The 27,741-nt window shown below is 35.2% G+C and overlaps 2 protein-coding genes across 4 annotated transcripts in view; one reads left to right on the plus strand and one right to left on the minus strand.

The window, feature by feature from the left end:
* Nucleotides 1-203: 203 nt before the first annotated feature.
* Nucleotides 204-5,508, minus strand: wu:fi34b01. Its single transcript, XM_087240479.2, has 4 exons — nt 5,281-5,508; nt 4,976-5,131; nt 1,756-1,871; nt 204-1,684 (listed from the first exon to the last, which is right to left on the minus strand). The coding sequence occupies exons 1-4, from the start codon at nt 5,498-5,500 to the stop codon at nt 383-385; spliced, it is 1,794 nt and encodes a 597-aa protein (XP_087096605.1). The 5' UTR covers nt 5,501-5,508; the 3' UTR covers nt 204-382.
* Nucleotides 5,509-5,587: 79 nt separating this feature from the next.
* LOC103909783 (glutamate-rich protein 6) overlaps nt 5,588-27,741 on the plus strand; it is a 42,246-nt gene continuing 20,092 nt past the window's right edge. Inside the window, exons 1-12 of one of the 3 annotated variants that reach the window (XM_087240484.1) lie at nt 5,588-5,718; nt 5,982-6,143; nt 7,600-7,670; nt 9,234-9,347; nt 9,432-9,524; nt 9,602-9,765; nt 11,291-11,367; nt 13,898-14,037; nt 14,121-14,203; nt 19,063-19,215; nt 25,741-25,963; nt 26,413-26,696. In XM_087240484.1, coding sequence (XP_087096610.1) covers nt 9,237-9,347; nt 9,432-9,524; nt 9,602-9,765; nt 11,291-11,367; nt 13,898-14,037; nt 14,121-14,203; nt 19,063-19,215; nt 25,741-25,963; nt 26,413-26,696 — 1,328 coding nt within the window. In that variant the 5' untranslated portion in view covers nt 5,588-5,718; nt 5,982-6,143; nt 7,600-7,670; nt 9,234-9,236. Of the gene's footprint in view, nt 5,719-5,981; nt 6,144-7,599; nt 7,671-9,233; nt 9,348-9,431; nt 9,525-9,601; nt 9,766-11,290; nt 11,368-13,897; nt 14,038-14,120; nt 14,204-19,062; nt 19,216-25,740; nt 25,964-26,412; nt 27,701-27,741 lie in introns of those variants that run through there. The other 2 variants (XM_087240486.1, XM_087240485.1) reach the window with 2 other exon arrangements.

Here is a 27,741-nt window from a genome sequence, read left to right on the forward strand (position 1 = left end):
GGAAGCGTGCGAATGAGCGCGCAAGGAGCACAAATGAAAGCCTTGCAATGAAACACAGCCACTGAAAAAGGCAGTGAACTAGATCCATGTTTTTGCTCTAAATCTTCCACACTTGAATCATAGTCTCTCCTACGTTTGGTTCTTGAATCTTCCAGAGATTTATATTAATAACAATTAAAATAATAAATCAACAAAAAAACGACTTTTGACCATATTTGATTTATTGAATTGTTTGAGAATTTGGACAATTAAATTGAGACATAAGCAAGCAATTTTCCATTCACATCGTAGCATTTTTGTTTTTCAAAGCCAGGTGTAGCACTTGAGCAACCCCATTCCATCTGCCCTCAGTCATTACATATTACAAAATCATGGGAAAGACTCAATCTGCATCAGTCTCAGACAGATCCACAAAATGAAGCGAAAAGGGGTCTTTTTCATAAAGCATAGGACGTTGTTGTACATTGTACTGGGGAGGGTAATTGGGAGCAAGGATCTCTGGGGGCTCGCATTTGACAACTACGGTAGTACAGGGTGGAGGGGTGGTCGTAGGTGGTGGTTCGGTAGGGGCTTGGGGAGGCTCGATAGGGTATTGCGGATAAAACTCTTGAAAGAAATTAGGATAATATTGCCAAAACATCTGGGGGTACTGAGGTTGAGGCTTATAGGGTGGTGGTTGGGGTACTGCTGGTGTGTCGGGAATTGAAGCAGAAACTGGTGTCTTCGGTTTGCCACGATTATAGTAATACGACCAATCGATCTGGGGGTATACTGGCAGTTGAGGAAACTGGATTGGTGTTTGGGCAACTGATGAGATTGGTTTGTTGGCAGGGTTTGGCTTACCATAATAGTAAGGATAGTAATATTTCCAAAAGTCCTGAAGGTACCATGGAAGTTGAGGCTTCTCCAGTGGATCTGGGGCAACTGTTGTGGTCGGAACACAATCTGGTTTCTCTGTGGGCTTCGGCCCACTAGGATATTGGTATTGAGGGAAGTAAAATGGCCAGAATCCTTGACGGTACCAAAACAACTGAGGGTCCAAAGGTGGAGCTTGGGCAACTGATTCAGAATCGGACACGGAAGCTGGAACTGGTTTTGCTGTTGGCTGTGGCCTGCCAGGAGATTGGTATTTAGGGTAGTAAAATGACCAAAATCCTTGAGGGTACCCTGAGGATTGGGGGTTCACAGGTGGTGTTTGGATTGGCCTTGGAACTGGTTTCTGTGGAAGCACTGGTTTGCCATAATTTGGGTAGAAATATGGCCAACGCATCTGAGAGATTTGAGGCTTCTGTGTTGGTGGAGGTTGAGGCTTTGGCAGTGTCTTCCCAGGATAATTGTAATTAGGGTAGAAGTATGACCAAAACATTTGAGAATCTGAAAGTTGTTGGGGCTTGTCTGTTGGCATCGGAGTAGTATCTGGGTTGGTTGTGGTGGTCAAGACAATCTCCTCATCCGTGGAATAAACCTTGCCAGGATAAGGGTAACCAGGCTCGTTGTAAGGCCAAAAAGATTCCAAAAATGCCTGAGGGTATCCAACAGATTGGGGTTTGAGTGTAGGTGGAGATGTTTCTTTAGGTGCAGTCAGGGATACCTCAGGACTGTACATATCAGGAGAAGAGGCAATAGGACAAGAAATGACTGCAGAGTTTCCATGCCACTGCATCCGCATCACATTACTCCCGCCCTGAACCAAGAGAAACATCCAGGTTGATACTCATTCTGTGCTAACACGAAGTTGAGTTGAGAAAAGTATACCTGTTGATCAACACCACATCCATCATAGGGAGTAGAATAGACAAGGCCACCATATGTAGGTGTTGTATATCCACATTGAGGTGGCAACTGAGTGAGAAGGACAGGTGAGCCATTACCTGCGACAAAACAAGCCATTATGATTTGAAACCACACAGAGCTCTTTCTTGCACTTAAATGTTTCCCAAGAAACTTGAACTAATTTTCTAAACCAACTTGAACTTTAAAAAATTAGCAATTTGTGAAACTGTGCGTGCATTTTGAACTGAAATTCTCACATTGATGACACTATTGTAGATTTTTAATTATTGGCCATTTTAAAACAATTTAAGACAGTTTGACACTTTGTTTAAACAATACTTTTTAAAGATTAAAAAGTTGAATAGAAAAAAAAAACCTTTTAAAAATAACTGATTAAAAAAAAATAATAAAAATGCTCATTCCTACTATTTGGTGCCAATGCAGAGTAGTAACGGTTCCTAAAAAATAACTTTAACTTTTCCAGGATTTTAAAATTTCAGTTAGAGTACTTATTAAATAAGAAAAATATACTGGTCCAGCTAAAGATATTACAGTTTAGCATTTTTTACATGTAACAAGCCAAATGTTCCTCGTTCCTCATCTTTAAAAGCCATTTAAAAATATTTAAATAAAACTGCTTTTATTCTAGTCAAAATAAAACAAAGACTTTCTCCAGAAGAAAAAACTCAGACATACTGCGAAAATTTCGTTGCTCTGTTAAAACCTTTTTTTTTATTAAAAAAATAATAATAATTCAAAAAGGGTTTAATAATTCTGATTTCATCTGTATCTGAAAAAGACGTTATGATCCATGGCACATTGTAAATTTTATATATTTCATTCAGTATAAAAAGAGACTGCAATGAAATTAAATTCCCTTTTAAGTGACTTAATTTTGTCAGTTCTTTGGATGCAAGTAACCAGAAAAGCCAGTGTAATATATGTTGATTTAATATGGAAAAAAAATACACAGTTTCCGGGGGGAGAGGAGTCACAGAGTGGACATTACAATTAGAACTAAGGCAACTTGTTTGCCACTCTCTCATTCCATCATCAGTAACACAATTATGCTTACTGAATAATCAAAAGAACTTTTTCAATGTCACATCTAAGACATCACATTAATTGTCAAAAAGGACAAATGAAATATGAGGAACATTTACAAATTTTCTACAGATGCACTGTAAAGTGATTCAATACTTAAAGCAAGTAAATCAAGTGCTTTAAAATCAACAAGTTGACTTCACAAAAACAATGGAAGTAAACGCATTGTAACTTACAACTGTTAAGTTGACAATTTTTTATAACTATGCAAATTGCACTCACTTTAAGTAAACTAATCACTTTTTTTCAAATACACCTTTATTGTAGGTATATTTGTAGGTGTATATACCCCCAACTTTTCTGTATCTAGAAAAACACCAAAGTAAAAAAATCTGCTCTTCCAGTGTGTCTTCTAAATTCAGTAAACAGGCTATCATGGTAGATTTAACAGACTTAATGAAGCACCAAATATGTAATATTGTGATAATTACAGTAATTATTCGAAAACAGATGTGCTATAATAGTCTGACACTGTAAAAGGGGAAGAATTGACTTTTAAAAAGTACAATTACCATAGTTATAAAAATTAAGTCAACTAACAGTTCCAAGTTATAATGGGTTTACTTACATTATCTTTGTGAAGTCAACTTGTTGCTTTTGAGGCAATTGGTTTACTCGTTTTAAGTAACTAATCACCTTTTTACAGTGTAGCACAGTAAACAGTGAAATACTGAAAATTGCTAATAAAACTATTAATTTAAATCAGAGTTGTCATTTTGTTTTGCACTATGATGTGCTGTGTAATACATCTCTGCTTTTCTGCAGCAGACAAGGGTGCCATTCCCTCACAAAATCATGCACATGGTTTAAACTGATCTTTTTTGATTGTATAACAACAACAACAATAATAATAATAATAAATAGAAATACCATGGACCTAGTGCAATATTTAAGCAAAACAGTAACAGGAGTAACAATTTTTGCAAAACTCAGGCATTACTACTTATATGGTAAACAACAGGCTAGCACTATGCTAGTGATGACCTGGGTAAGATTTTAAACAATGTTTACTAACTCAATTTCTCAAAATTACAAATAAATAAATAAATAAATAAATGTGTGTGTGTGTGTGTGTGTGTGTGTGTGTGTGTGTGTGTGTGTGTGTGTGTGTGTGTGTGTGTGTGTGTGTGTGTGTGTGTGTGTATGTATGTATGTATGTATGTATGTATGTATGTATATATATATATATATATATATATATATATATATATATATATATATATATATATATATATATGTATATATATATATATATATATATATATATATATATATATATATATATATATATATATATATATATATATATATATATATATATATATATATAGATATATATATATATATATATATATAATTTTTTATTTAATATATTATAATCTTATTTAATATATACAATTTTATTTAATATATATAATTTTATATATATAATTTTTTTTCCTATACAAATGGGTGGCAGGGTGGACAGGTTATGCTTTGCCACAACAGAAAACTACTCTGAAATGTTGAAAATAAGATAAAACAGGGACACCAGCTCTCCTTCTTGTAAACAATTTTTCTTCATAATTGTGAGAATTCCTGAGAATTGCATGACTAGAAGAGCAATTAGGAGGCATTTTTATGAGGATTACAATTAAAGTAATAGAGGGGACATTTATTTTAGGGAGTGACACATTTATATTAAAATTGTATTAAAATATTAATAAAAAGTGTTTGTTTAGATGTATTATAAATATGCCAAACAAAAATCAATAAAAAGTATAGAATTTATTATATTTCTAAGCATACTTTATCTGGGACATGTCAATTCAGCTACCTGCACTGAAATTAGAGTAAATATTGTGATTGTTCATTTAATTTTGAGCACATGTCATTGTGTCCTATTGTGGAAATGGGCATCCTATCAGACAAGCTTTAAGAATTTTTTAAAAATGCACATTTAAATATTCTGTACCATATAATGCATTGGGAACACAAAAGCCATGAATAATAGGAATGAACGAGTAACCGCAAACGGAAAAGAACTACTGTGCTTAAAGATTTTGTTGCCATCAAATTCTATATCATGATAAACAAATGGATGAGTTCACTCATCTACCTCGACAAAGCTCAACTTGTGCTACTTCTGGACCACTGAGCTGTAGTCTCATGACATCATCACCACACCTCAACTGTGGAGACATGGCTTCCCAGGCAGCTTCAGAAGAACTGTAGAGTTGACCTTTAATTGTGGATTTCTCCCGCAGGTCTGAAACTACAGACATTTCCCCCAAAAACCAAAACAAAAGGCTACATGAATAAACAGTACAACTTATATTTTACAATTTTTTATCACTGTACAGTAGGCTATTAAACTTTGGTGTATTTATATGGGCCTCCTGAAGCACAGTAAAGTGTTCATACCTGGGAGTTTATACCTGACATCGTCACTGAGGTGCTCCAAATTAAAGGACTCAACATATCCCTTTTGGTCCGACACATATTCTGATATAATTTGGCTCTCTTCATCATCTCCTTTTAGCTTTTCAGACAACGGTAACAGACTGCGGCACTGTATTAGTACAATGCATAGGAAAAAACTTAGTATCACGAACAGTTTATCCTGTCGTTTTCCATACGCCATTCTGGTACGGGCGCTTGTGAAGCACATGCTGCTTTAAGTGTTCGCACCTTGCGCCGGTAAATGAATCACCTGTTCATTTGAATGATTGCGTGAGATCCGTTTCCTGACATGTGTTTACGCCGGTTTAATACCGCGTCTCGGGAAACGTTTACAGTCAATTTTAGTTATAGTCACATATTTTTCAGGTTGAGTTCTCGCAGGCAGTTCAAGAAAGTAAAGTAAGTCTTTATTTTTACACTTAATATTCACGTTTTTACCCTCAAGAAACAGCTGAGAAAAAAACTCGCAAACTATTAGGTTGTAAAACGCAAGTAACAGACGTAACGTTAAATCCATGTCCTTGACAAACGTACTTCAGTAACATTTTAAAGAGATTTATCATATTTAGATACAACTTAGCAAAACAATTTTACATTGAGTGTGTATGCACGTTAAAATAATAATACAGTGCTTCTGAATGCCTGAACACGGTCTCCCACAGAGTTTGGTGTTACAGTCACTGGACAGCTCTAATGCCAACTCTCAGATATCCATGGAGACCGTCAACACTGGCACTGGGTGAATACCTTCAGTGTACTGTTGCGGACAATCCAGGTGAATCTAAAATTCTTTCCTTCAGGTCCATGGTGTCAAGAAACTGCAGGTAAGAAACCTAGACCAAACTTTTGGAATGAACATGCATGGGATATGTGTGAGATGGTAAATCAAGAGAAATATTTATCCAAGTGAGCATCTGAATTAATATTTTGCAGAATTTGTTTTGATTTTAGTGTGTATTAGCTTAAGGAAGAAATGTATTTTATAAATTTTTTGTTTGTTTGATTTGAACGGTAATAAATACTCTGATGAGGAATAATCAGGGGCCAGTAAGATTGGGTTGGTATAACCTTGATAAAAATGTCATATATCAATGATGGTATTGTGATTACTGCTCTAAAGTATGCTTTGTTTTTTTTTTCAAATACATTTCATTGAACATTTTTTGTGAAAAAACATTTCAGAAAATTACATTGAGTAAAAAGATATCTATCATACATGTAATTTGAATTCTGACCCCCACATGAAAGATTATAATAGAAATAATAATAATAATAATAAATTAAATTGTAATTAAATATATAAATAATAAACAAATAAAAAAATATAATAAAAAATAACAATGACATAAAACACAAAGTTCATTCATTCATTTTCTTGTCGGCTTAGTCCCTTTATTAATCTGGGGTCGCCACAGCGTAATGAACCACCAACTTATCTAGCACATTTTTACTCAGCGGATGCCCTTCCAGGTGCAACCCATCTCTGGGAAACATCCACACACACACTCATACACTTCGGACAATTTAGCCTACCCAATTCACCTGAACCGCATGTCTTTGGACTGTGAGGGAAACTGGAGCACCCGGAGGAAGACCATGTTAACGCAGGAAAAACATGCTAACTTCACACAGAAACGCTAACTGAGCCTAGGTTTGACCCAGCGACCTTCTTGCTGTGAGGCGACAGCACTACCTACTGCACCGCTGCGTCGCCTAAAATACATATTACAAAAAGGCATATTACATTTCTTTAGTACAGGCTTGAGTCTAACAGACAAGATTTTAGTCTTAGAAACTTAGAGGTTAATAAACAATCAAAGAAAGGGTCCCAGGTCTGATAAAATAGAAAAAGTTTGTTGTTAGCTGTGGAGAAAGCCTCAAATGGGATTGTGTTGCAGACTGCAAGCAGCCATTTATTTAAACTAGGTGGTTCTTCAATAATCCACTTTACACGGATACATTTCCAAGCAAACTAAACCAAAGGATGTAGAATGTCTATTTTAGCGAAAATTATAAGGTATATCATCATTGAGATCAGTAAGCAAGTCTTTGCTCCAATCGAAATGTACATTTAAAGATGGAGTTGTGCTGCAGTCTAATCAAGTCTGAGAAATGCTGTATAAGAATAGTGTGCTCTTTTTAAATGTCTGGGTAAACAACAACTTTTTACTGCATTGAACACAATGTATGTTATTTAAAGAAACATTAAATGTTTTGGAGCTGTAAACCTGTCAGGCTAAATAATTCAACTAAATCACTGACTTCTGCTGTCTTCATTAGTTACAAAAACACAGATTTCTTTACAACTCGACAAGGCATCTTTGGATATCTTCCTTCTCTTTGGATATAAAGTAAGCCACTGCAATGTGCAGGTCCATAGTATGTTTGGATGTTGATGCATGCTTTGATGTTAATGCATTCTTGGATTTTTCCTAATTTCCTGGGCTAATCAATAGCTTTTGATGTGGAGGGATATTTTCTGCTGGAGATACTGTTGACCTAAAAACTGAATCGTAAAAAAAAAAAAATATATATATATATATATATATATATATATAAGTTTTAAAGCGGGGGTGTCCAAACTTTCTCTCATGAACAGCCAAAATCCAAGCTTGATTGAAAGCTGTGGGGTGAAAGTAAATATAGCAAACTGTATTAAATTAAAGTTTCTATGGGTAATTGGGTCATTTCCCAATTTATTTAGTTCATTCATTCATTGATTCATTCATTTTCTTTTTGGCTTAGTCCCTTTATTAATCAGGGGTCACCACAGCAGAACAAACCGCTATCTTATCCAGCATATGTTTTATGAAGCGGATGTCCTTCCAGCCGCAACCCAACACGTGGATGAACCAACACACTCTTGCATTCACATGCATACACTACGACCAATTTAGTTTACCCAATTCACCTAGAGCGCATGTCAATGGACTGTGGGGAAAATTAGAGCACCTGAGGAAACCCACACCAACACAGGGACAACATGCAAACTCCACACAGAAATGCCAACTGACCCAGCCTTGGCTCGAACCAGCGACCTTGTTGCTGTGAGGCGATCGTGCTACACACTGTGCCACTGTAACTCCTAAATTATTTCCTATTATTTCTAAATAAATAGAAAAAATACTTCAACTGTTTTTACTAATGTACATTTTTTGAAAATGTATATTATTTTAACAAACTTATTACAATAAAAGCATTTAAAAAATCCATTTATAAAACAATGGAGTTTAATGCTGAATACACTAGTCATGCTGAACATGCCTTTGCCTTGATTTGCACGCTGATATCTTCTGCTTTGTCACCTCTTTGTTAAGTCACTGTAAGTATTTTTTTTTTTAAATTTGGTTCATTTAATTTAACATTTAATTGAAGCATTTAATTTTTAGTTAGCTTTTTCTGTAGCTCAACAATAAAACAAACAAGGCATTACCCAACCCTGTCCAATCATTTTCCCTCTGGTGGGCCAAATAAAAGGATACAAAGGGCCAACGTTAGCCCGCGGGCCTTAGTTTGTGCATCTCTGCTTTAAAGCCTTGACTTTTCTAAACTGTGGTAAAGCTTGAAACCGGTTATCGTTCCATACCTAATGAGGAATTTAAATTTAGGAATTTCATTTTCTAAATGTTCTGATATTATGACATTTGAAAATAATACTGTGATGTGTACTGTATGTACACAAAACATACTGTAGCAATGATCATTATTACTTATTTGAATGAATTGATTTGAGCATTTTTCCCTGAGTTATAATGATTTATTGAGTTTTTTTGAAATATTTATAATTGTATTCTAGACTTGTGCTTTTTAATACTTTCCGCATAGAGATCAGGAGTTAAGCACAGGTACACATTAAACTAAAACAGCTGTCGATTTATACGTTTAACCAACACACATTATTTTACACTGTCCAGCAGATGGAGCAGGAGTATTTCCAGACAGTGGACTCTTCACCAGATCTCTGTCCTGGGCTTCCAGGATGTCTAAGATACAATAGAGAGTCCCAGGAGAGGATGCACAGTTCTCAGGTAGCCTGTTCATTTCATGTCTGGTAAAAGTGTACATTCTTGTATTATTATTTTTTAAAAGTGAATTTTATGCGTTTCACTCAGCTCCAATTACAACAAGACTCTCCGGTATGCTGTCAGTTCTGTGGTTCAAGAGCATGGCCTCCTTTAGATTTGGTTTTTGTAGAGTCGCAAGAGGTTTGTCTCTTTATTTTGTTGGTGATACAAACTTTTAGAAATGAACTTAATATTTCAGTGTCTCCTTGAATTTTCAGGACTTCTGCTGTGAGAACTATAGAGAGTTGTTTGAGATCATGGCCCATGAAAAACATCTGAAAAGTTCTGAAGCAAGGTCTAGCAGACCTGCTCAACTAGATGACCCTTTCTTCGAGGAAGATGAAGATTTACAAGAGAAATCACAGGGAAATGGAAAGCTTAGGTTTGTGTTAAACTATATACTAGTTTTATAAGTTAAACAAATTTAAATAGGAAATAAAAATTTTAATCAGCAAGGCACATTGAACTTAACATGACTAAATGTGTATTTTTTTTACATTTGAAAATGATAATGTTTAAAAAAAATTTTACTCAGCAATGCACATTGAACTAATAAAATGTGACTGAACTGATGTGCAATTTTTAAAAAAATTTTTACATTTTATAAATGTATCAAACATTGATTAAAATAAATATGAAATGGTACTTCAAGTGATAGTTCACCCAAAGCTGAAAATAATTTTAAAAGAAATAAAATAAAAACAATTCAGGAAGGTGCTTAACCCCCTCTGGATGACAACGCGTGCACACACACACAAACACACACACCTCCGGACGACAACACGCACACGCACACACACACACACACACACACACACACAGACACACATTACCCTCCTCCACCAAACGTAAACAAAGCAGCACGCGTCACGTTTTTAACGCGGCTTTGCACACAATATGAGAATATAGCGAGTCAACCTGATACAGTACACGCGGTTACAAGTAACAAATCACAACTAAATACATTTGCAAGTTAGAGTAAACGAGGCAACAACTTTAATCGCACGTACTTACACTTGAGAAATGGAGGAAGAAACCGATCCATGTCCTGACATGTCAATCATTAAGTTACTCCTTACTGATCCTTTGTTTAACAAACGCCGATGAAGAATTCTTTGTAGCATCTAGTTTCCAGTAGTTTCCAGTAGTTTCCAACTGCTTGGTTATAATGCTGAGGTTTCATCTTTGGGTACAGACTCAATAATATCCATTTGCAGTGTGACTTCAATCGACCGGCATGTTTGTGTGTGTGTGTTTGTGGGTGTGTGTGTCTGGGTTTCTGTGTCAGAGGGCGGGGCCGCAGGTTTCAAATCTCCCGGGTTTGCGCGTGCACGTGAATAACTTGGTTTCGTTAGTACGTCATGGCGAAACACCTAATGACTCGTTATCAAGGCGACTCGTTTGAAGCACTTTGAGTCGACTCTTTTATAGATAAATCAACAGTTTTAAACACTGTACACATACAGATTTAGCCTTAGCTGGATACTTCACTTAGAGCTGTGTTACACACTACATTGAAGGGCATTTTCAAAAACCCATAATATGGGCTCTTTAAATACAGTTCTGAAGCTCCTATAGTTGTTGTTTATAAAACTATAATTCAGACTCAACATTGCATACCTTTGTTATATGATATATTGTGCAGCCCTACACTAAAGACGTTAAAAGGATGAATTTCAGCTTTGTCATCGCTGAACTAAATTGAATTTAAAAATATATTCAAGCGATTATTTTAAATTCTAATAATATCTCATTGTGTATTTTGAAATCGGCCACATTTAAAAGACATAGAATCAAACATTTAAACAGTTGTAACATTTGCATGGCTTTATAAAAACTGTGAAATATACTTGCATGCTTTAAATGATTAAGTTTACCTCTCAATTTTCCTTGACCTCTTTGCTTAGTTTTAGAGAGCAGCAGAAGGAGATTGCAAGAAATGGAAGAGATTCTCACTCTAGCGCGATGGCATCAAAGCAAAGCAGTGAGTACCAGAGAGCATATATTGGGCAGAATTATCATGAATGCACCATTAACAGTCATTATTTCACTAGAATAGTTTATTTGTTTGTGATCAATGTAAACTGGGCTTTTGAGGCACACACAAAAGAATGGTCCATATTATTAAATTCCAGGTAATATTAAATTAAAAACTAAACGTACATGGAGAGCGGACCCAAATTTAATTTTAGATTTAGTGAGATTGATTTCTTTACTATTTCAAAGGGTTATTGTTTATTTTTGTAAACATCAACACAATAATATTCATAAGATGATTATTTTTCATAGTAAAACACAAAAATTTGGGAAGTAAATGAAAAACTAATAGTCAACTAGTTTCAAAACAAGTAAATATTTTTAAGTGTATATATTAGGGCTGTGCAATATGACAATATATGTGTGTGTGTGTCTATTTTTTCATATTATGCTATATTGTGGTGTCGCAAAATACTTTGTTTATGGTAATACTTCATTCATCATTTGGATGAGCAGTGTAAATGTAGACAGAAACATGAATAACAGAATGCTGAAAAAAAGTTGCAAATAAAGGTGATTTTTTTTTAAATAATTTAAAACACTTATTATAAGTGATAAAAACAATTGAATAGGATTAAATGAAACCGATCTATAACACCAATGTTTGATCACAAACACCTCAATAGTTTTGAAAGAGGTAGGTGACTATCACGATCACCAGCCCTGCTAGAGCACGCTCTACCCTCTGTCTTGCCAGTCATCCAGACTCCATTTCCCATAATCTATTGCACTGATTACAGCTCCACCTGATTCCTATTCACCTTATTCTTCGCAGACAAGCAGGCAAAGCCATTTGAATCTTTTTGGCTCGAGACTTCTGGTCTCATTCACATCCATTCATTTTTAGACATTGAAAACTGCTCGTTTTGCTGTTTGATGTTGCAAACTGATTTTTTTTTTATTATATTCTTCTACTTGGTCTGTGTAGTCAGGCAAACATTTGTTTGTAGAGCAAGAAGTTTGACCGTTTTCTGCCGTTTATTATTCCTAGTCATTTCTCTCATAGGCGACTGAATCGGAAGTTCTAAAACAATCGCGAAAACAGGCGCACTTCCGCATTTTAGAATAAGGTCAATATACCAGACTTTAAGCCACACACTCTCCCATGTTTAATGCCAAGTCTTTTTAGCTGTTCTGACAAAAAAAAGTTTTTTTTTTTTGTTTTGTTTTTTTCACCCTGGGCTGTTTCTCATTTTCAGAAATTGCCAACTGCCTTGAACATTAGCCTGTTTTGAATTACCTCTTTTTTTTTTCCTTCTATATTGTTTTTAGTAATGGGAAAATTGATTAAACCAATTACTTTGTTCTAAAGCATTTGAAACACCTGCTAAAATTATGTACATGCAACAAAAACTCAAAACTCAAAAAGACAAAACACGCATTAATATTGCCTTTATCATACATATTGAAAGTATAACCTATAAATGCACTTAGCTTATCATCTACTATTATTAAATATTAAATGTCTGCATAGTTTGCATTCTTCAAAAACATTTCAAAGCTTATATATTGTTTGTTCCATGGTGGGCTCTGCTAAAAAGGCCAACAAGAAAATATGAACTAATATTATATTTCATTTTTACAGTGCCTTACTAAACATTTACACAATAGTGGCACTGATCTGAGATCAGCAAACTGAGATTAAAAAAAACTATGAAACCTGCTCGGTTATTTGCCTCTGGGAGACAATTTGAGTGAACATGCGCTATACATCTGAATTTTTAGGTATTACACCGATTATCCCACAGTAGTGAAACATTATATTTTGAAAACAATTCAAAGCGGTAAGAAAGTAACGAAGCTCCATTTACTGGAATCACATGATCTTGCTAATTTGATACACGCATTGATTCACTGATTCAAAAAAAAAAAAAAAGATTAGTAAAGGTTTTAAACTGTCATAAAGCAACTACATTTTGCCTCTTTTGAATTACCCCTTTGTCTTGCCTTTGTTGTTGTTGTTGAAACAAAATAAACAATTGCTTGGTTCTGAAATGCTCGAGATGCTACATGCTAGGGAAACTTTAGCAAAAAATTTAATGCGGTGCGAAATGCGAAAACTCAAGCAAAACATGCATTTAATTTGGGATTTTCAGACATTAGAAACTTTTAAATTGAATGTATAATCTATAAATGCCCTTAGCAAATATTGTTATGTATTAAGTGTGTGCATGATATGCGTTCTTCAATAAATTTTTAAGGCTTACCTTGCTTGACCTTGCCATTTTGACACATGCTCTGAACCACTGTTTCGAAACAAAGGGTTCGTAAAGGTTTCAAATCCTCATAAAGCAGTGTTTCAAAGCGGCCATTACTAATTGTTGTTTGTTGAAGGCAGAGGGTAGATTGCACTTTGGTGGGACTCAAGAACACCCTCGCTCGTGATTGTGACAGTGATGTGAAATTTCGAAGATATCAGAGTGGAATTAATGACACCATATTGATTGATTGACCAAATGAATGCATACTTTTTCCAGCTGTGCCTCAAACAGTCATCAATTTCAGGCTGTCTGACTGTGCCCCCAAAAAACATATTGGGGAAGTTAAAGATTACATGAAATGTACTAACGAGTCTTCTACACCGGGATCAGTTGAGTTTGGTTTAAGACATCCACAGGTAACTGTACATCATCATTTCTTTGGTCAAAATGTTATTGTCATGTCCTTTAAACTAAACACCTGCTCTCCTTTTTTCCTCAGTACAATTCAGATTTCTTGGAGAAGTACTACTCTCATGGTGAGAAATTTCTCACTGTGTTTCCAGATGGTTCTGCACAACTTTTGTATCCTTTTTGCTATAATGTAAATGTAAAATGCTGTGTGGAAGTGGCTTTGGTAACTGATTTGAATTTAACCACTGTTGATTGTATGCATTATATTTAATTGATTTTAGTAAAGTTTTGAAAAGTCTAAACCTGAAAAATGTGTTGCTTCGCTGCCATCTATTTGATAGTTTATACTCTGTAATAAATTCATATAGTTTGTAGCCCAAACCTATGTGCAAATGTCCACCTTCAGGTTGGTATACCAGTCATTTTACTGCGAAATCTTAGTAAAAATAATGATTTTTATATTAGTAATGTTTCCTAATTTAAAATGAACAAAGACATGACACTCTCACACACACACACACACATATATATATATATATATATATATATATATATATATATATATATATATATATATATATATATATTAGGGATGTAACGGTATCAGAATTTCATGGTACGGTAATACCTCGGTATGAATGTCACGGTACGGTATTTATTGAATCATTTACAGGAAAAAGCAAAACTTATGAAAATACTCCAAAAAAGTGCCAAAAGTGTCAATGACATACAAATTAGTCATCTATCTGTAAGCTTTGAAACAGGAACTTCAATTTTAATAACAAAAAATTATTAAACCATGTAAAAAAATATCGTTTCAATTTAGTATTGTTGAAAACTCATCACATTCAACATTTAATCACTCACTCACTTAGATAGAGATGGGTTTAAAGGAAAATTATCATATAAATATAATCTGGTAAAAGCTGGTATCTCTGGGCATTTAAAATGTCCCCTGCAACTGAAAAAACCCCTCTCATTTGGGACTGAGGTTTCTGGGACATAGAGATATGACTTGGCCCAGGTTGACAGCAGTGGGTAACGTTGTGCATTGTCTTTCCCCCACTTGAGAGGACAAGCCATGAGTGAGAGAGGTCTCATGTCTGTATCAATCTGAACAGTGTGCTGTGTCACACCCTCCATCCCGCCCTTCAGTAGGCGCGCGACAACACCGCTCTTAAGTATGCGCGCTCAAAAAGTTAAAAGTGCTCATTTTCAGTTTATTTGGACCCAGGAAATAGGGGAAAAACTAGTGGAGGTTTGACAGGAGCACCGGTGTCTGTTTGATGTTTCATACAGAAAGTTAAAAAAGAAAGTTAAGGAGAAATTGCTGATTACCTTCAAACCCAGGAGAGCAAATATGTACATTTTCTACCCCATTAAAGGCTTCTTTCTCGTTATGTAGTTAATATCAAAAGATATACGACATGTTTTTGGCTGTGAGACGTAGTTTGAACTAATTTTTCGGCGATTTCTCCTTTTGTAAAGTCATGCAATGTGAAATATGAATGTGTCTAAATGTAGAAGAAGCCTACTTAAGCAATGCACTGCTTTTGTTGTGCTTCAAAATACAACATTTGAATATGTTTGTAAAAAAAAAAGCCACATTGTACAATGCACTGATGTTATATAGTTTCAAAATACAACATATAAACGTTTTAATGTAGAAAAAGCAGACGTGGATGTCTTAAGTTGCATATGGGCTCTTATATTGCTGCTGTCATCACTTATATAGCAAGTCATATCTCTCCAGCCCCTCATTTGGGATGCTTTTCATGAACTGGCCCCCATGACAGACTAATTGAATAGCCCTGTGGGAAGGCGATCCCCTCAACTACTACTACTACTGTGCAGCATTCAACTGCATGATGTTGACTGTAGCCATTCTGCACAAGACCGCACATCACACACCAGCTTACTGGTGAAGAGGAGACAGAGTGATGAAGTCAGTTAAATAATATGGCGTTGATTAGCTTTGTTTTTCTCTTCAAGTTTTGGTCAGCAGAAGTTGGCCAGGATGCCAGGGACACACCTGTACTATTTTCAAAAGACATCCTGGGAGTTTTTGTGACCACAAAGAGTCAGGACCTCAATTTAATGTCTGAACTGAAGGATGGTGCTCACTGACAGTATAGTGTCCACAATCATTAGCTCTCACACAGACCACAGAGTGAGCACCACCTATGTGCATCTCTTATAGCAGCAACCTAGTTTTTCCATGTCGTCTCCCATCCAAGGTACTGAGCAGTTACAACTTTTCTAAGCTTTAGTGAGCGACGGTGTGAGATGTAAAGATCTGATCTGGTTTATCTTCTCTTAGACTTTTCTTTTTGCCTTTAATATTGTGTTTGTTTATGCTATAATGTTTTAAACATAACTCCTTGTCCATCCTTTGTCTATGCTGACAAGTACTGTGTTTGGTCAGTGTGGTTATGTTTCTTATCTCCTTAATGGTTATAGTGTCCCACTTTACAAGAGTTCGATATTTTGGAGATTTTTGTGTCATTACGGGAGTTCTGTGTTAAAGGAAGTGGTCGTCGGTCTTCAGAAGGGAGTTTTGATCTTTGTTCTGAGACAAGGGTAAATTTTCCCTGCAACGTAAATTCTAACATGTTAAAGTATGGAAACCGATTGCCTTATTTTTTTAATACAAACTTTCAGGGAAATCTGAAGTTAAGTTAATTATTGCCTTAAAATAAGAAATCTAAAACTTCCAAAGTAAACTAATGGGTAAAAATCAAGCTAGTTTAATAGAAATTTTAGTTAACATACGCTTGAATATTTAGCAACCTTACTTAGGGATTTATAGTAAGATCACTTTATTAACTCTATTTAACTAATCGTTATACCATGTTCAGTTAACAACTTAAATGCTAGTACACTCGAAAAAAAAATTTTTTTTGCTTGTTCAAACTTATTTAATATGATCTGCAACAACACAATTCTTAGAATTACATTGAGAAAACTTAATTTTTTTATGTTCAATCCACATAAATTTGTTAAAAGTGTTGAGAGGGTGCTCGCTGCAGAGCCATTTGAGGAGAGCTGAGCTCCAGCGAGGGGGAGCATGAGCTGTCGCTCCTCCTCCTGTAAGCTGTTTTAATGCGTACACCAACCCCACCCCTAACCCTACCCCCAGTGACATCACTCATAGAAGAAGTGCAAAAAAGGTGGAGCTCAAGCTTAAGCTCCCCCTCGCTGGAACTCAGCTCTCCTCAAATGGCTCTGCAGCGAGCACCACTTGAAAGTGTTCGGTTAACTTAATCAATTTGTGTTGGGACAACATGAACGAATTGTGTGGAACCCTGCATTTTTTACAATGTAGTTTCAACATTGTTTTAATCCACCATTGTAAGTCATGTCAACTGAAGAATCCACGTGCAGTCGGTTTATACATGCTCATCAATTATAAAATGCACAACCCTGAAATACAAGCTTTCTAAAAATAAAATAAAAAGATACTTGGAGTTAGTGTAACTATACATGCCATTGCACCAACAGCTTTAAACATGGCAGAGTATATACACTCATAGAGGAACAAATGTTTAGCTTAAAAGCTGATTTGTTAGACTGTGGAGTTTAGATTTTCTTGCAGAAAATATCACATTAGTGTTGTCAAGTATTGAGTATGGTACCAGTCAGTTCTAAAATATTAAAAACATCCATTTCCCGTCAACATTTGAGTACTATTAAGCTCGTTCTTAAACACTGCTGATTGGCCATTGTGTTCACATGCTTAACAGAAATTACTGTGATTGGCTGTGGCTGTCATTGGTTTGCCACTCTTCACAAAGTCCAAACAAAGATACACAGACACTGAAGCATTTCAAAGCGGCATTGATCAGCGTATCTGTCTATAAGCTGACATACGAGCTGTCTGCTGATGGATCGACTGATCGACAGGGTTTTTGAAATTATCCAGTGTCTTTGTTTTACCCAGGACTTAATTTGTGCCGTTGAAATCAGATCCGGGGCATCATTTTACCAGTCCCCCTCCTCAACCGTCCTCCTCCCCCGTCTGCTGTTCACTTTTACTTTCGTCTGCGACTCCTCAACCCTCTTCACTTTAGTCTGCGACACCCCTCCACCATCCAACCAACCACTCTTTGCCAGTGTTCACCAAGTGCAAACAGATACAATGACCTTAATGGTCAATCAGTCATATATCTGTGCAGCAATCGGTGCTCGCAATGTTAGTGGGAAATGGACATTTTTTTAACTTCAGTACCGATTGGTACCAAACTCAAATCTTATGTTTACATTTCATCTTTATTTAATGAAAATCTCTTTTTTTGTGAGCTTTCTGTGTTAATTCAGCTCTTTGTTGGATAATCTTCTGGCTGTTTCCATTGACTGTTTTACCATAAACAAAACTAAGTTCACACAAGTTCACACTAAGTAATTTAATTCTAAAGAGTTTCATTTTTGTAGTATTGTAAACTGTGTTGTAACTCACTGGCATATATATGGAACAAGATGTACACTGCAAAAAATGCTTTTCTTGCTTAGATTTTTTTGTCTTGTTTCTAGTCTAAATATCTAAAATTTCTTATATCAAGAAGCATTTTCTAGGCAAGCGAAACATATTGCCTTGTTTTAAGAATTAATATGCCAATATTAAGTGAGTTTTTCCTTAAAACAAGCAAAATAATCTGCCAATGGGGTAAGCAAGTTAATCTAATCTAGTTTTTTTTTTTTGACGTAAGATTATTTTGTTTACCCCATTGGCAGATTATTTTGCTTGTTTTAAGGAAAAACCCACTTAATATTGGCATATTATTTCTCAAAACAAGGCAATATGTTTTACTTGTTTAGAAAATTCTTCTTGATTTAGGAATTTTTAGATATTTGGACTAGAAACAAGACAAGAAATCTAAGCAAGAAAAGAATTTTTTGCAGTGTACACATGATGAAGCTGTTTAACTTATGCAAATATTTGTTTCTTTTTCATTACTACTCTGCTTCATTTCTGCATTTCATTTGATATTCATTATGGCATACTGTTGTTTGTCCTTAATGTCACGCATTAGCTATCCCTCAGGAAACTTGGCTATCATCGTTGTCAGCAGTGAGATGGAAAGGATCTGCATCGTACATGATGACGTGACGGCCCTTTGTCCTGCCAGAGCCCTCTTTCAGTCTAATGGCAGAGCCACATGTTATCATGACAGCGGCAGCATTTGGTAGGTCAAACTGCTTTACACTCAGTTTTGACGTTTGAATGACGTAGTCTGAAATCATAAAGAGATTGTTCACTCAAAACAAAAGTGTTTTTTTCAGCATTTATTCACCTTTGTGTTTTTCTAAATCAATACGAATCATCTATACAGATATTTTGGGGAAATTTTATTTGAATTGTAGTTTAAATTAAAATTAGCAGGAAAAGAATAGTTTGTTAATAATATTCTTCTCTTCAGTATAATATTGTATTTTTTGCAGATACAGTGCTCAGCATAAATGAGTACACCCCATTTTGAAACCACCTTTATTCACTGAAAAATTGATAAAAATATTCAATGTATTTTGGTGCGTTTAACTAAAATGTATTTAACAGATATATTTATTACCAGATATTTTTGTTATTTTTAACAGATATATTTAACAGATATATTTGTTATTTTAGTTACCAAACATATTTAGAAATTGAAAGATAATACAATTAAATTCAAGCTAAACATTGCAAAAAAAAAAAAAAAAAAGACAAACTACAAAATTTAAATTAAATTTTTATTTATTTATTTATTTATTTATTTATTTATTTATTTATTTATTTATTTATTTATTTATTTATTTATTTATTTATGCTTCTCTTGATTTTTCTTCTTTTTTAAAAATTGTATTTAATATTTTCCTGCAACATAGTCTGGGGTATATTTGTTTTCCCACAAAACAACCAAACTCCAATAATTAACTATTTTAGCACAACTCAAACATGTGACTGAGCGATGCCGGAGTTTGACTTTAGAGAGGAACGTCTTAGAGAGCTTTAATTTGGACAAGTGAAGTCGGTGCTGGATCTTAAAGTTAATTCAAACCATGCCTGATACATACAAAACTAGAAAATGACTTGTTCTTGTGTTTAATCTAATTGCCAGTTTTCAGTTTCTGCACCGAGATCCTCTTCCCCTGCCATTTTGAGATACTTTAATGAAACATCACATTCTGAGACAATTTACTATATACAGTTGAAGTCATAATTATTAGCCCTCTTTTCAATTTTTTTCTTTTTTAAATATTTCTGAAATCATGTATAAGATTAAAAAAATGTTCACAGTGTGACTGATACTGTTTTTGCTTCTGGAGAAAGTCTTATTTGTTTTATTTCAACTAGAATAAAAACTAGTCTTTAAAAAAACTAGTTTTTAATTTTTTAAAAACCATTTTAAGGTCAAAATTATTAGCCCCTTTGAGCTATATTTTGTTCAATACTCTGCGGAACAAACCATCGTTATACAATAACTTTTTTTTAAAAAATTATTCAGGGGGCTAATAATTCTGACTTCAACTGTATAAATGAAATTCCGGCTTTCCTAAATGGATTCAGTAGAAATAAAGTGCGAGCTTATAGATATATAAAAAAATTGGTATTGGGTAAATCATATATCTGCTGTAATTGTTGAAAAACAATTATTAATCCCTTTACTTGACCAGACCTGAAATATTGAGCAAATTTGAGAAGGGAGAAATGAATGATTCTTGGTCAATGGGTTTAAGACCGAACACGTTTTAATAAACATCTAATTTCTGCTGCTGCATTAATAGGCACAAATAAATCCTGTTGCAGATCTTGACAGATGGAGCTGGGGGAGGTGAAGGATTTCATATGAACTCAGCCAAGCTTTCAGCAGATCTGTTGTGAGGTCAGGTGTAGAATTTGACTTTGTGATTTAAAAGTAAATTGACCATATACTATTATTTGCACTGATTTTTCAGCTGTGATAATGGGCAGCTGGTAGATATGGTGTTAATGCATCCGAATTTGGCTTTCAAATACAAATAGTTGCTGAAAAACTGAAATAGTCCTAGTTGTAAAAGGACTGGCTCTCTCTCCCAGCTCCCATAGACCTGAATTCATAGTTCATTCATATTTTTTATGCAGGATTTTCAATGCATATATATATATATATATATATATATATATATATATATATATATATATATATATATATATATATATATATATATATATATATATATATACATATATATATATGTGTGTGTGTGTGTGTGTGTGTGTGTGTGTGTGTGTGTGTATATTTATATATATATATATATATATATATATATATATATATATATATATATATATATATATATATATATATATATATATATATCATAATAATAATTTATAAATCATTATAATAATTTGTGTAACAAGAATATAGCAAGACATTGAACAAGACTATTTAAATGGTGGCAATGTAATCTTATTGCCTGTGGAATCAGCAAGGCCAATCAATTTGACAGAATGCCTGTTGGAGTTCACCAGTTTGCACCATCTAGTGTTTCATGACTAGAGCTGCACGATACTAGGAAAATATGTGATATAGTTGTTCAGTGTTGTGACAATGATATTTCTTATGGTATAACTAACTTAATTAGTATCTTATCAGCATTTTAAAAATTATGTATTCAAGTAATGATAATGACGTGCTAAAATAAGCAGGTAATAGATATTTTTCTGAACTAATTCAATAAAAAAAAAAAACTGAACAAAACATTTAGGGCCCTATCATACACCCGGCGCAGTGTGGCGCAAGACGCGGGGCAATAGTCTTTTGGTAGTTTCAGCTTGGCGCAAGAGTCGTTTTGAGGCGTTGCGCTATGCTGTTTATATAACAAATACATTAGCGCTCATTTGTGCGCTCATAGGCTTTCTGGTCTAAAAAAGGAGGCGTTCTGAGGCGGACCGCTGGCGCGTTGCTATTTTGAGAAACTATAATAGATTTTTCATTAGACCACAACTAACCCGGTCTAAACTCCGGCGCAGAGTTGCGTCTCGCTTACGCACTGCTTAATACGCACAAGAGAGCAATAGGCAAATATCTTTACATATGAAAAAATTTAAATATTAAGGATATATATATATAGGATATAATAAGAATAGATATAGAATATAAATATAAAGGATTAAAATATTACAAAAGATTTTATTTTCTAGCCTACATAAATATGAAAAATCAATGCTTTTATGTCTTCTTCATCTCGGGAGGCTTTTTCAGTTCATTCATAACAATTTGCTTTTGTATAATGTTATTATTATTAGCAGTATTATTTATTATATCCATATTTATATTTGTTTTATTAAAAACAAGCTTAGATTTGCCCACCTGCCAGGTTTTAGACCATATGGGGCACTGCATGTGTTTTAGGATATAACTCAGGTTTTTGAGCTCATTTTGTTATTATTGTTCATTTATTCATTTGCTGGAAATTATAACTGAATTTAGAAATAGTTTTGAAACGAATATTTGCGCTTAACAAACAAAATTATTTATTTATAGAGTAATTGATGTCTGTGCGTAAAGGTTTCCCTATCCAAGAGCGAATGTGAAAGTGATCCATCATCTCTCATTCTCACGCAGTAGATGCTCTGTTTAACAGTTTTCTGTTAAAAAAACTGTCAACTGTTTGCTTGTGAAATGCTCATTTTTTCCACTTAGACTTACTTTACGTCCTGTAAATAGTGAATGCGCTCTTGGCGCGACGCAGCTGACTCTTAAAGGGAATGGGAGATGAGACTCTAATTGGTTTATTCTCAAAACACACCTATAACTCATTAAGAAAACAAACCCAACCCTTTTAGAACATGCGCCGCGGCGCAAGGCAGATTTCCCGTCCTTAAATTAGCAAAAACGCGTCCCGACACGATCTGAAAGCGTTTGCGCCCTGCGTTTTGCCCTCTGCGCATGGACCGTCAAAATAGAGCCCTTAGACTTCAAAACCCGAATGACTGAAAACCTTAATGGAAATTCAAATTCTTATTGGTTGTTGTCATTTTACTCCCTTTTCTCCCTGCATTAGTATTTATTATTAGCTCAAGGTTGACCTAACCACTTGCTGGAGCGGTGGGGATTAAGATAGTAAAAGCCCCATCTAATGTTTCAGATTTGGAAAAAACAACCTATGCATGCTGAATACAAATGCTTGGCATGTAATATTAACTTCATTTATTACACTTCTACAATTATTCTAATCTATACTATTATTGCAGTAAAGAAAATGAGTTGATATGTTGTGCAACCATAGTACAACTTTCAAATCAAAACAGCTTTACAAATATAAACTGGGAAAATAGTAATTAGTAACAGTGTGAAGTTTTATCACCTGTGAAACATGGTCAATTCAACATCAGGTAGTTCCACAAAAGAAAGCAATGTTTTAAATTGAGTTTAGCTCATTTCAACTGAAATGTCAGTGTAGAAGGGTGTACTGTAAGCTGATCCTAACTATCTAACAGTGGCAACTCAAACTCCATCAGGTGAACGAAATTGATAAGTAAAAAAACTCCTGGCTCAATGGGTAGAACATTTCATCTGTTGCCAAGCAAATGATTAAGTACCTCTGCAGTTTTAACCAAAAATAGACTGGCTTAAAGGGATAGTTCACCCAAACAATTGTAAGTCCCTCACAATTAACTCTTCTTCAAGTGATTTCAAACTTTAAAGAGTTTCTTTGGTATGTTTATTACAGAAAGGCATATTTTAAAGAAAGCTGAAAAGCTGTAACCAGGTCTCCAAGGTCTCCAGCTTTCTTTAAAATAACTTACTTTGTGTTCAACAGAAGGTTTGTGACAAGTGAAGGTTGACCAAATGATGACAGAATTTACTGCATTCGGTGAACTATTACTTTAGCAATTGCATTCAGCTTCTAGAAATAGTTGCTGGTTGGTTAACAAGAACTGAGACCTTTTTTTCCACTGAAAATCTGTCCTGAGAACTTCTCATCAGGGCCCTGTGCTTACCACTAAAGGCTGTTATGCCTGAGATTACATTAGCATTAGCATAGATGCCACAATTTGCATTGTAAAAAGTACACTGGGGGTTTTGGTGTTTACAGTTCCAGTCACCTTAATTATTGAAGCCTAACAATTCTCAATGATAAAATTGTGATTTTTATTGTTATTATGTGTCTGATAAAAAGATAGTTCACCCAAAACTAAAAATTTCTGTCACCCGCACTTGTCACAAAACTTGTCTGATTTTCTTTCTTCTGTTGAAATCAATTAAATTAAATTAATCTTTATTTCTATAGTGCTTTTACAGTGTAAATTGTGTCAAAGCAGCTTCACATAGACGATTTTTTGTGATTTAAAAACTGTCAGTTCAGTTGTCAGATTTGAAGTTCAGTTCAGTGTGGTTTAATTTTCACTGCTGAAAGTCCAAACACTGAAGAGTAAATCCATCGATGTGCAGCTCCACAAATCCCGAACCATGCAAGCCACTGGCAACAGCGGTAAGGAACAAACTTCACCAATTGACGAAAGTGAAGGAAAAAAAAAACCTTGAGAAAAACCAGGCTCATCTGGTTATGACCATTTCTCCTATGGCCAAACCATAAATGTCACTGGGGTCCTTCAGGAATCAGTGTCATGCTCTCCACTCCTCCATGACCACCACAGCATCTGCTCAGAATAGGGCCTAGTCCAGGATTATGGAAACCTCTGCAATAATTAAAAACAGACTAACACAAGCGTATATTCTGTTCAAATTATAATGTCTTTAGGGAAGTGTTCCCAGCTTCGGTTGCCCTACATAATGCAGACTAGAAGTCCTTTAGAGGATTTGGATTTTAAAAGCTGTTGTGTTTTATGTGTATGCTAATGCAAAGAGATTTTTAATCTAGTTTTAAATTGACAGAGTGTGTCTGCTTCCCGAACCGTGTTAGGAAGGCTGTTCCAGAGTTTAGGTGCCAGATAAGAGAAAGATCTACTGCCTACAGTTGATTTTGATATTCTGGGACTTATCAATTGTCCAGAATTAATTGAGTGTAGTGGACGTGATGGGCTATAATACACCAGGAGCTCCCTCAAATAATGGGAGCTAAGCTGTTCAGGGCTTTGTACGTAGTGAATAAAATTTTGTAAATTATACGATATTTAGGGAGCCAATGCAATGATGAAAGAACTGGAGTAATATGATCATATTTCTTTGTTCTAGAAAGCGCTCTAGCAGCTACATTTTGAACTAGCTGAAATTTGTTAATTAGGCCAACTGGGCCATCACCTGGTAACACATTACAATAATCTAACCAAGAAGTCACATAGTATTTGTTGTGGAATTCATAGATTTCTAACATTTTTCAAAATACCTTATTTTGTGCTTAACTCATACTCAAACTCATAAAGCTTTGGAACCATTCAAGTTGCATTTTAGGGCAAACTACCCTTTAAACCATCAAGTACAATGAAATTATAATAAAAACCTCTGAGGTATTGAGTAAATCTAACAGCTAAATGACTGAACGTAATGGTGCGGTGGCGCAGTGGGTGGGGATGTGGCCTTACAGCAAGATCACTGGTTAGAGCCTCGACTGGGTCAGTTGGCATTTTTGTGTTTGCCCTGGGTTTGCTTTGGGTGTTTCTTCCACAGTCCAAAGATGTGCTATATGTAGGTGAATTGGGTAAGCTAAATTTGTAATAATAAAAAAAAATGACTGAATGTGCTCTGGAAGTGCTGAAGTGGTTCTTGTTTCCTGTGGAGCAGGTTGTGTATGGATGCTCGAGGTGGGCAAAGTCTGGATGAGAGCGGGAGAAGGGTCAGAACATGGAGCTGGACAGACAAGGCTCAAACACCAACACCCCTCAGACCACTCTTTCTATCCCTCAACAAAAATATAGGGGTTCGAGTTCTTGGGCAACAGTTGGTGTTTCTGTCGTTTCTTGCTTCAGGACAGCAGGCCCGGTTCAGAGTAGGCAGCTGTGAGTCGGTAAGCAACACTTATTATGCTCGCACTTTAAATCAGGCACGTCATGACTTTGCCAAGTACAATGCGATGCTGGATTAACATCTGTGTTGCTCCTGGAACATCATTTTTGTTCGAAAATGTAATCCATACCCATTCCCTACCCCAAACCCAACCATAACTGTAAATTATTTTCTAAATCAGAGGGGAATTATAGTTGGATAACAATCATGTAGATGTGTGGTAGCTAAACTTAACATAAACGGTAAACATATTCCTTAATTCTGATTGGCTGATTGAAATGTTGTTCCAGGATCAACACAGATGTTAATCCAGGAACATGTCATACTTGGTGAAATCAGGTTTGCATTAAATCAGACATTTGTATTGGACAACTAAAACCAAACAGTTTAAAGAAATCTTCTTGACGATTTAGGGTTAGTTTGAATTCTGATCTGGTCTTTTGTTTACAGTCCAAAGGACACAACATACCTCCTCAAGTCATGACATGCAAAGAGGAGCTGGTTCTTCTGGCATGCAAGGTTGGACTTCACATGGCTCTGATGCGGTTACAGCAGTGCCAAGCCTTCCCATCCAGTCCCACACACCTGCGGGTCACACCTCCACCTTTCCTACACTCGCTGGTCCGAAGGCTGCGTAAATTGAGCCACAGAGTACACATGGAAGAGCCAGACAAGGACTTTATTCAGCGCTGTCTACAGGCCTGTCAGTCCACAGCAGGATCTTACAAGGAAACGTAACTATTTTTTTTATAGTCAGAAAAGTGGCAATTTCGTGCTAATTCATTTGCATGAAAATATGTTGTTTTTTTAAGACGTGTCCCCCTAAACCCAACCGTCATTGAGGTATGAGTAAATTGTACTAAAATATACAAATGTAATCGTACAAATGGATGCGAATTGGCCACTAAATCAAAAAGTCACTAATGGGGTAGATGCACACAGCCTTTTAATTTCAGTCAGCCAGCCCTAGGGCTTCCAGGTTACTGTCATCCAATACAAAACTGCTGCTTTTAAGATCTGATTTCTTTAAAAAACAGCAATCTTCACTGCCTGGCTGAGATGCAATATAAAGTGGGTATCAGACCAAACAAAACGCTCTGCATTAAATTACATTTCCCCCACCATGTCTTTAAAATATGGAGATTTATTTTACCCCAGTATTTTCAATGGAGTTTTTGCACTAGCCTGCTGCTAATGAAACACTCTCTTTTTAGCTTTAACAACCAAATGGATGCTTAAGTCTATTTAACTGATTGTATTTGAATTACAGTACAACAATGCTGTAGAAGGAACGTTATAAAATTGAAAACAGTCACATAAAGCACTCACCAGAAGTTCATCATTAGCTGAAAAACACTAGCTGTGCATTGCCCATTGCTGTGAGATTGAATGAACTACATTTAAAGTCTTAGACAGCATAACCGCAGTGCGTGCTTAGCATAAACAGAACATTATTGTGGATTAGTGTAAATGCTAAAATATAGTTGGTGTGAACAGACTTAAATAAGACTACTACTGTTTTGTACAAACTGTTTTTCCTTCTATAGAAGTCAATGGTTACAGGTTTTTAGCCTTCAATATATTTCTTTGTGAGGAACTCATGTACAACCCCTGGCAAAAAGTATGGAATCACCAGTCTTGGAAGTTGTTTATTGACACAACAACAATTTTTAGTCAAAAATTCAACCTTCTGCCTATATAAAACACTTAAAGAGCCCCTATTATCGTTTTTTGAAAATGACCTTCCAAGCAGTTTGTATTACAGCTCTAAGTGAATGA

The sequence above is a fragment of the Danio rerio genome, chromosome 2, assembly GCF_052040795.2.
Source record: "Danio rerio strain M-AB ecotype USA chromosome 2, GRCz13ab, whole genome shotgun sequence".
Taxonomy (NCBI): domain Eukaryota; kingdom Metazoa; phylum Chordata; class Actinopteri; order Cypriniformes; family Danionidae; genus Danio; species Danio rerio.

What these genes read in the sequence shown, in the direction of transcription:
- wu:fi34b01 (XM_087240479.2), bottom strand. Translation starts at nt 5,500, where the DNA reads ATGGCGTATGGAAAACGACAGGATAAACTGTTCGTGATACTAAGTTTT. An exon ending in ACAAGTTGAGCTTTGTCGAG is followed by an intron (nt 1,872 to 4,975) that starts GTAGATGAGTGA and finishes GTTTTGTCGCAG; the next exon opens with GTAATGGCTCACCTGTCCTT. An exon ending in GATGTGGTGTTGATCAACAG is followed by an intron (nt 1,685 to 1,755) that starts GTATACTTTTCT and finishes CTCTTGGTTCAG; the next exon opens with GGCGGGAGTAATGTGATGCG.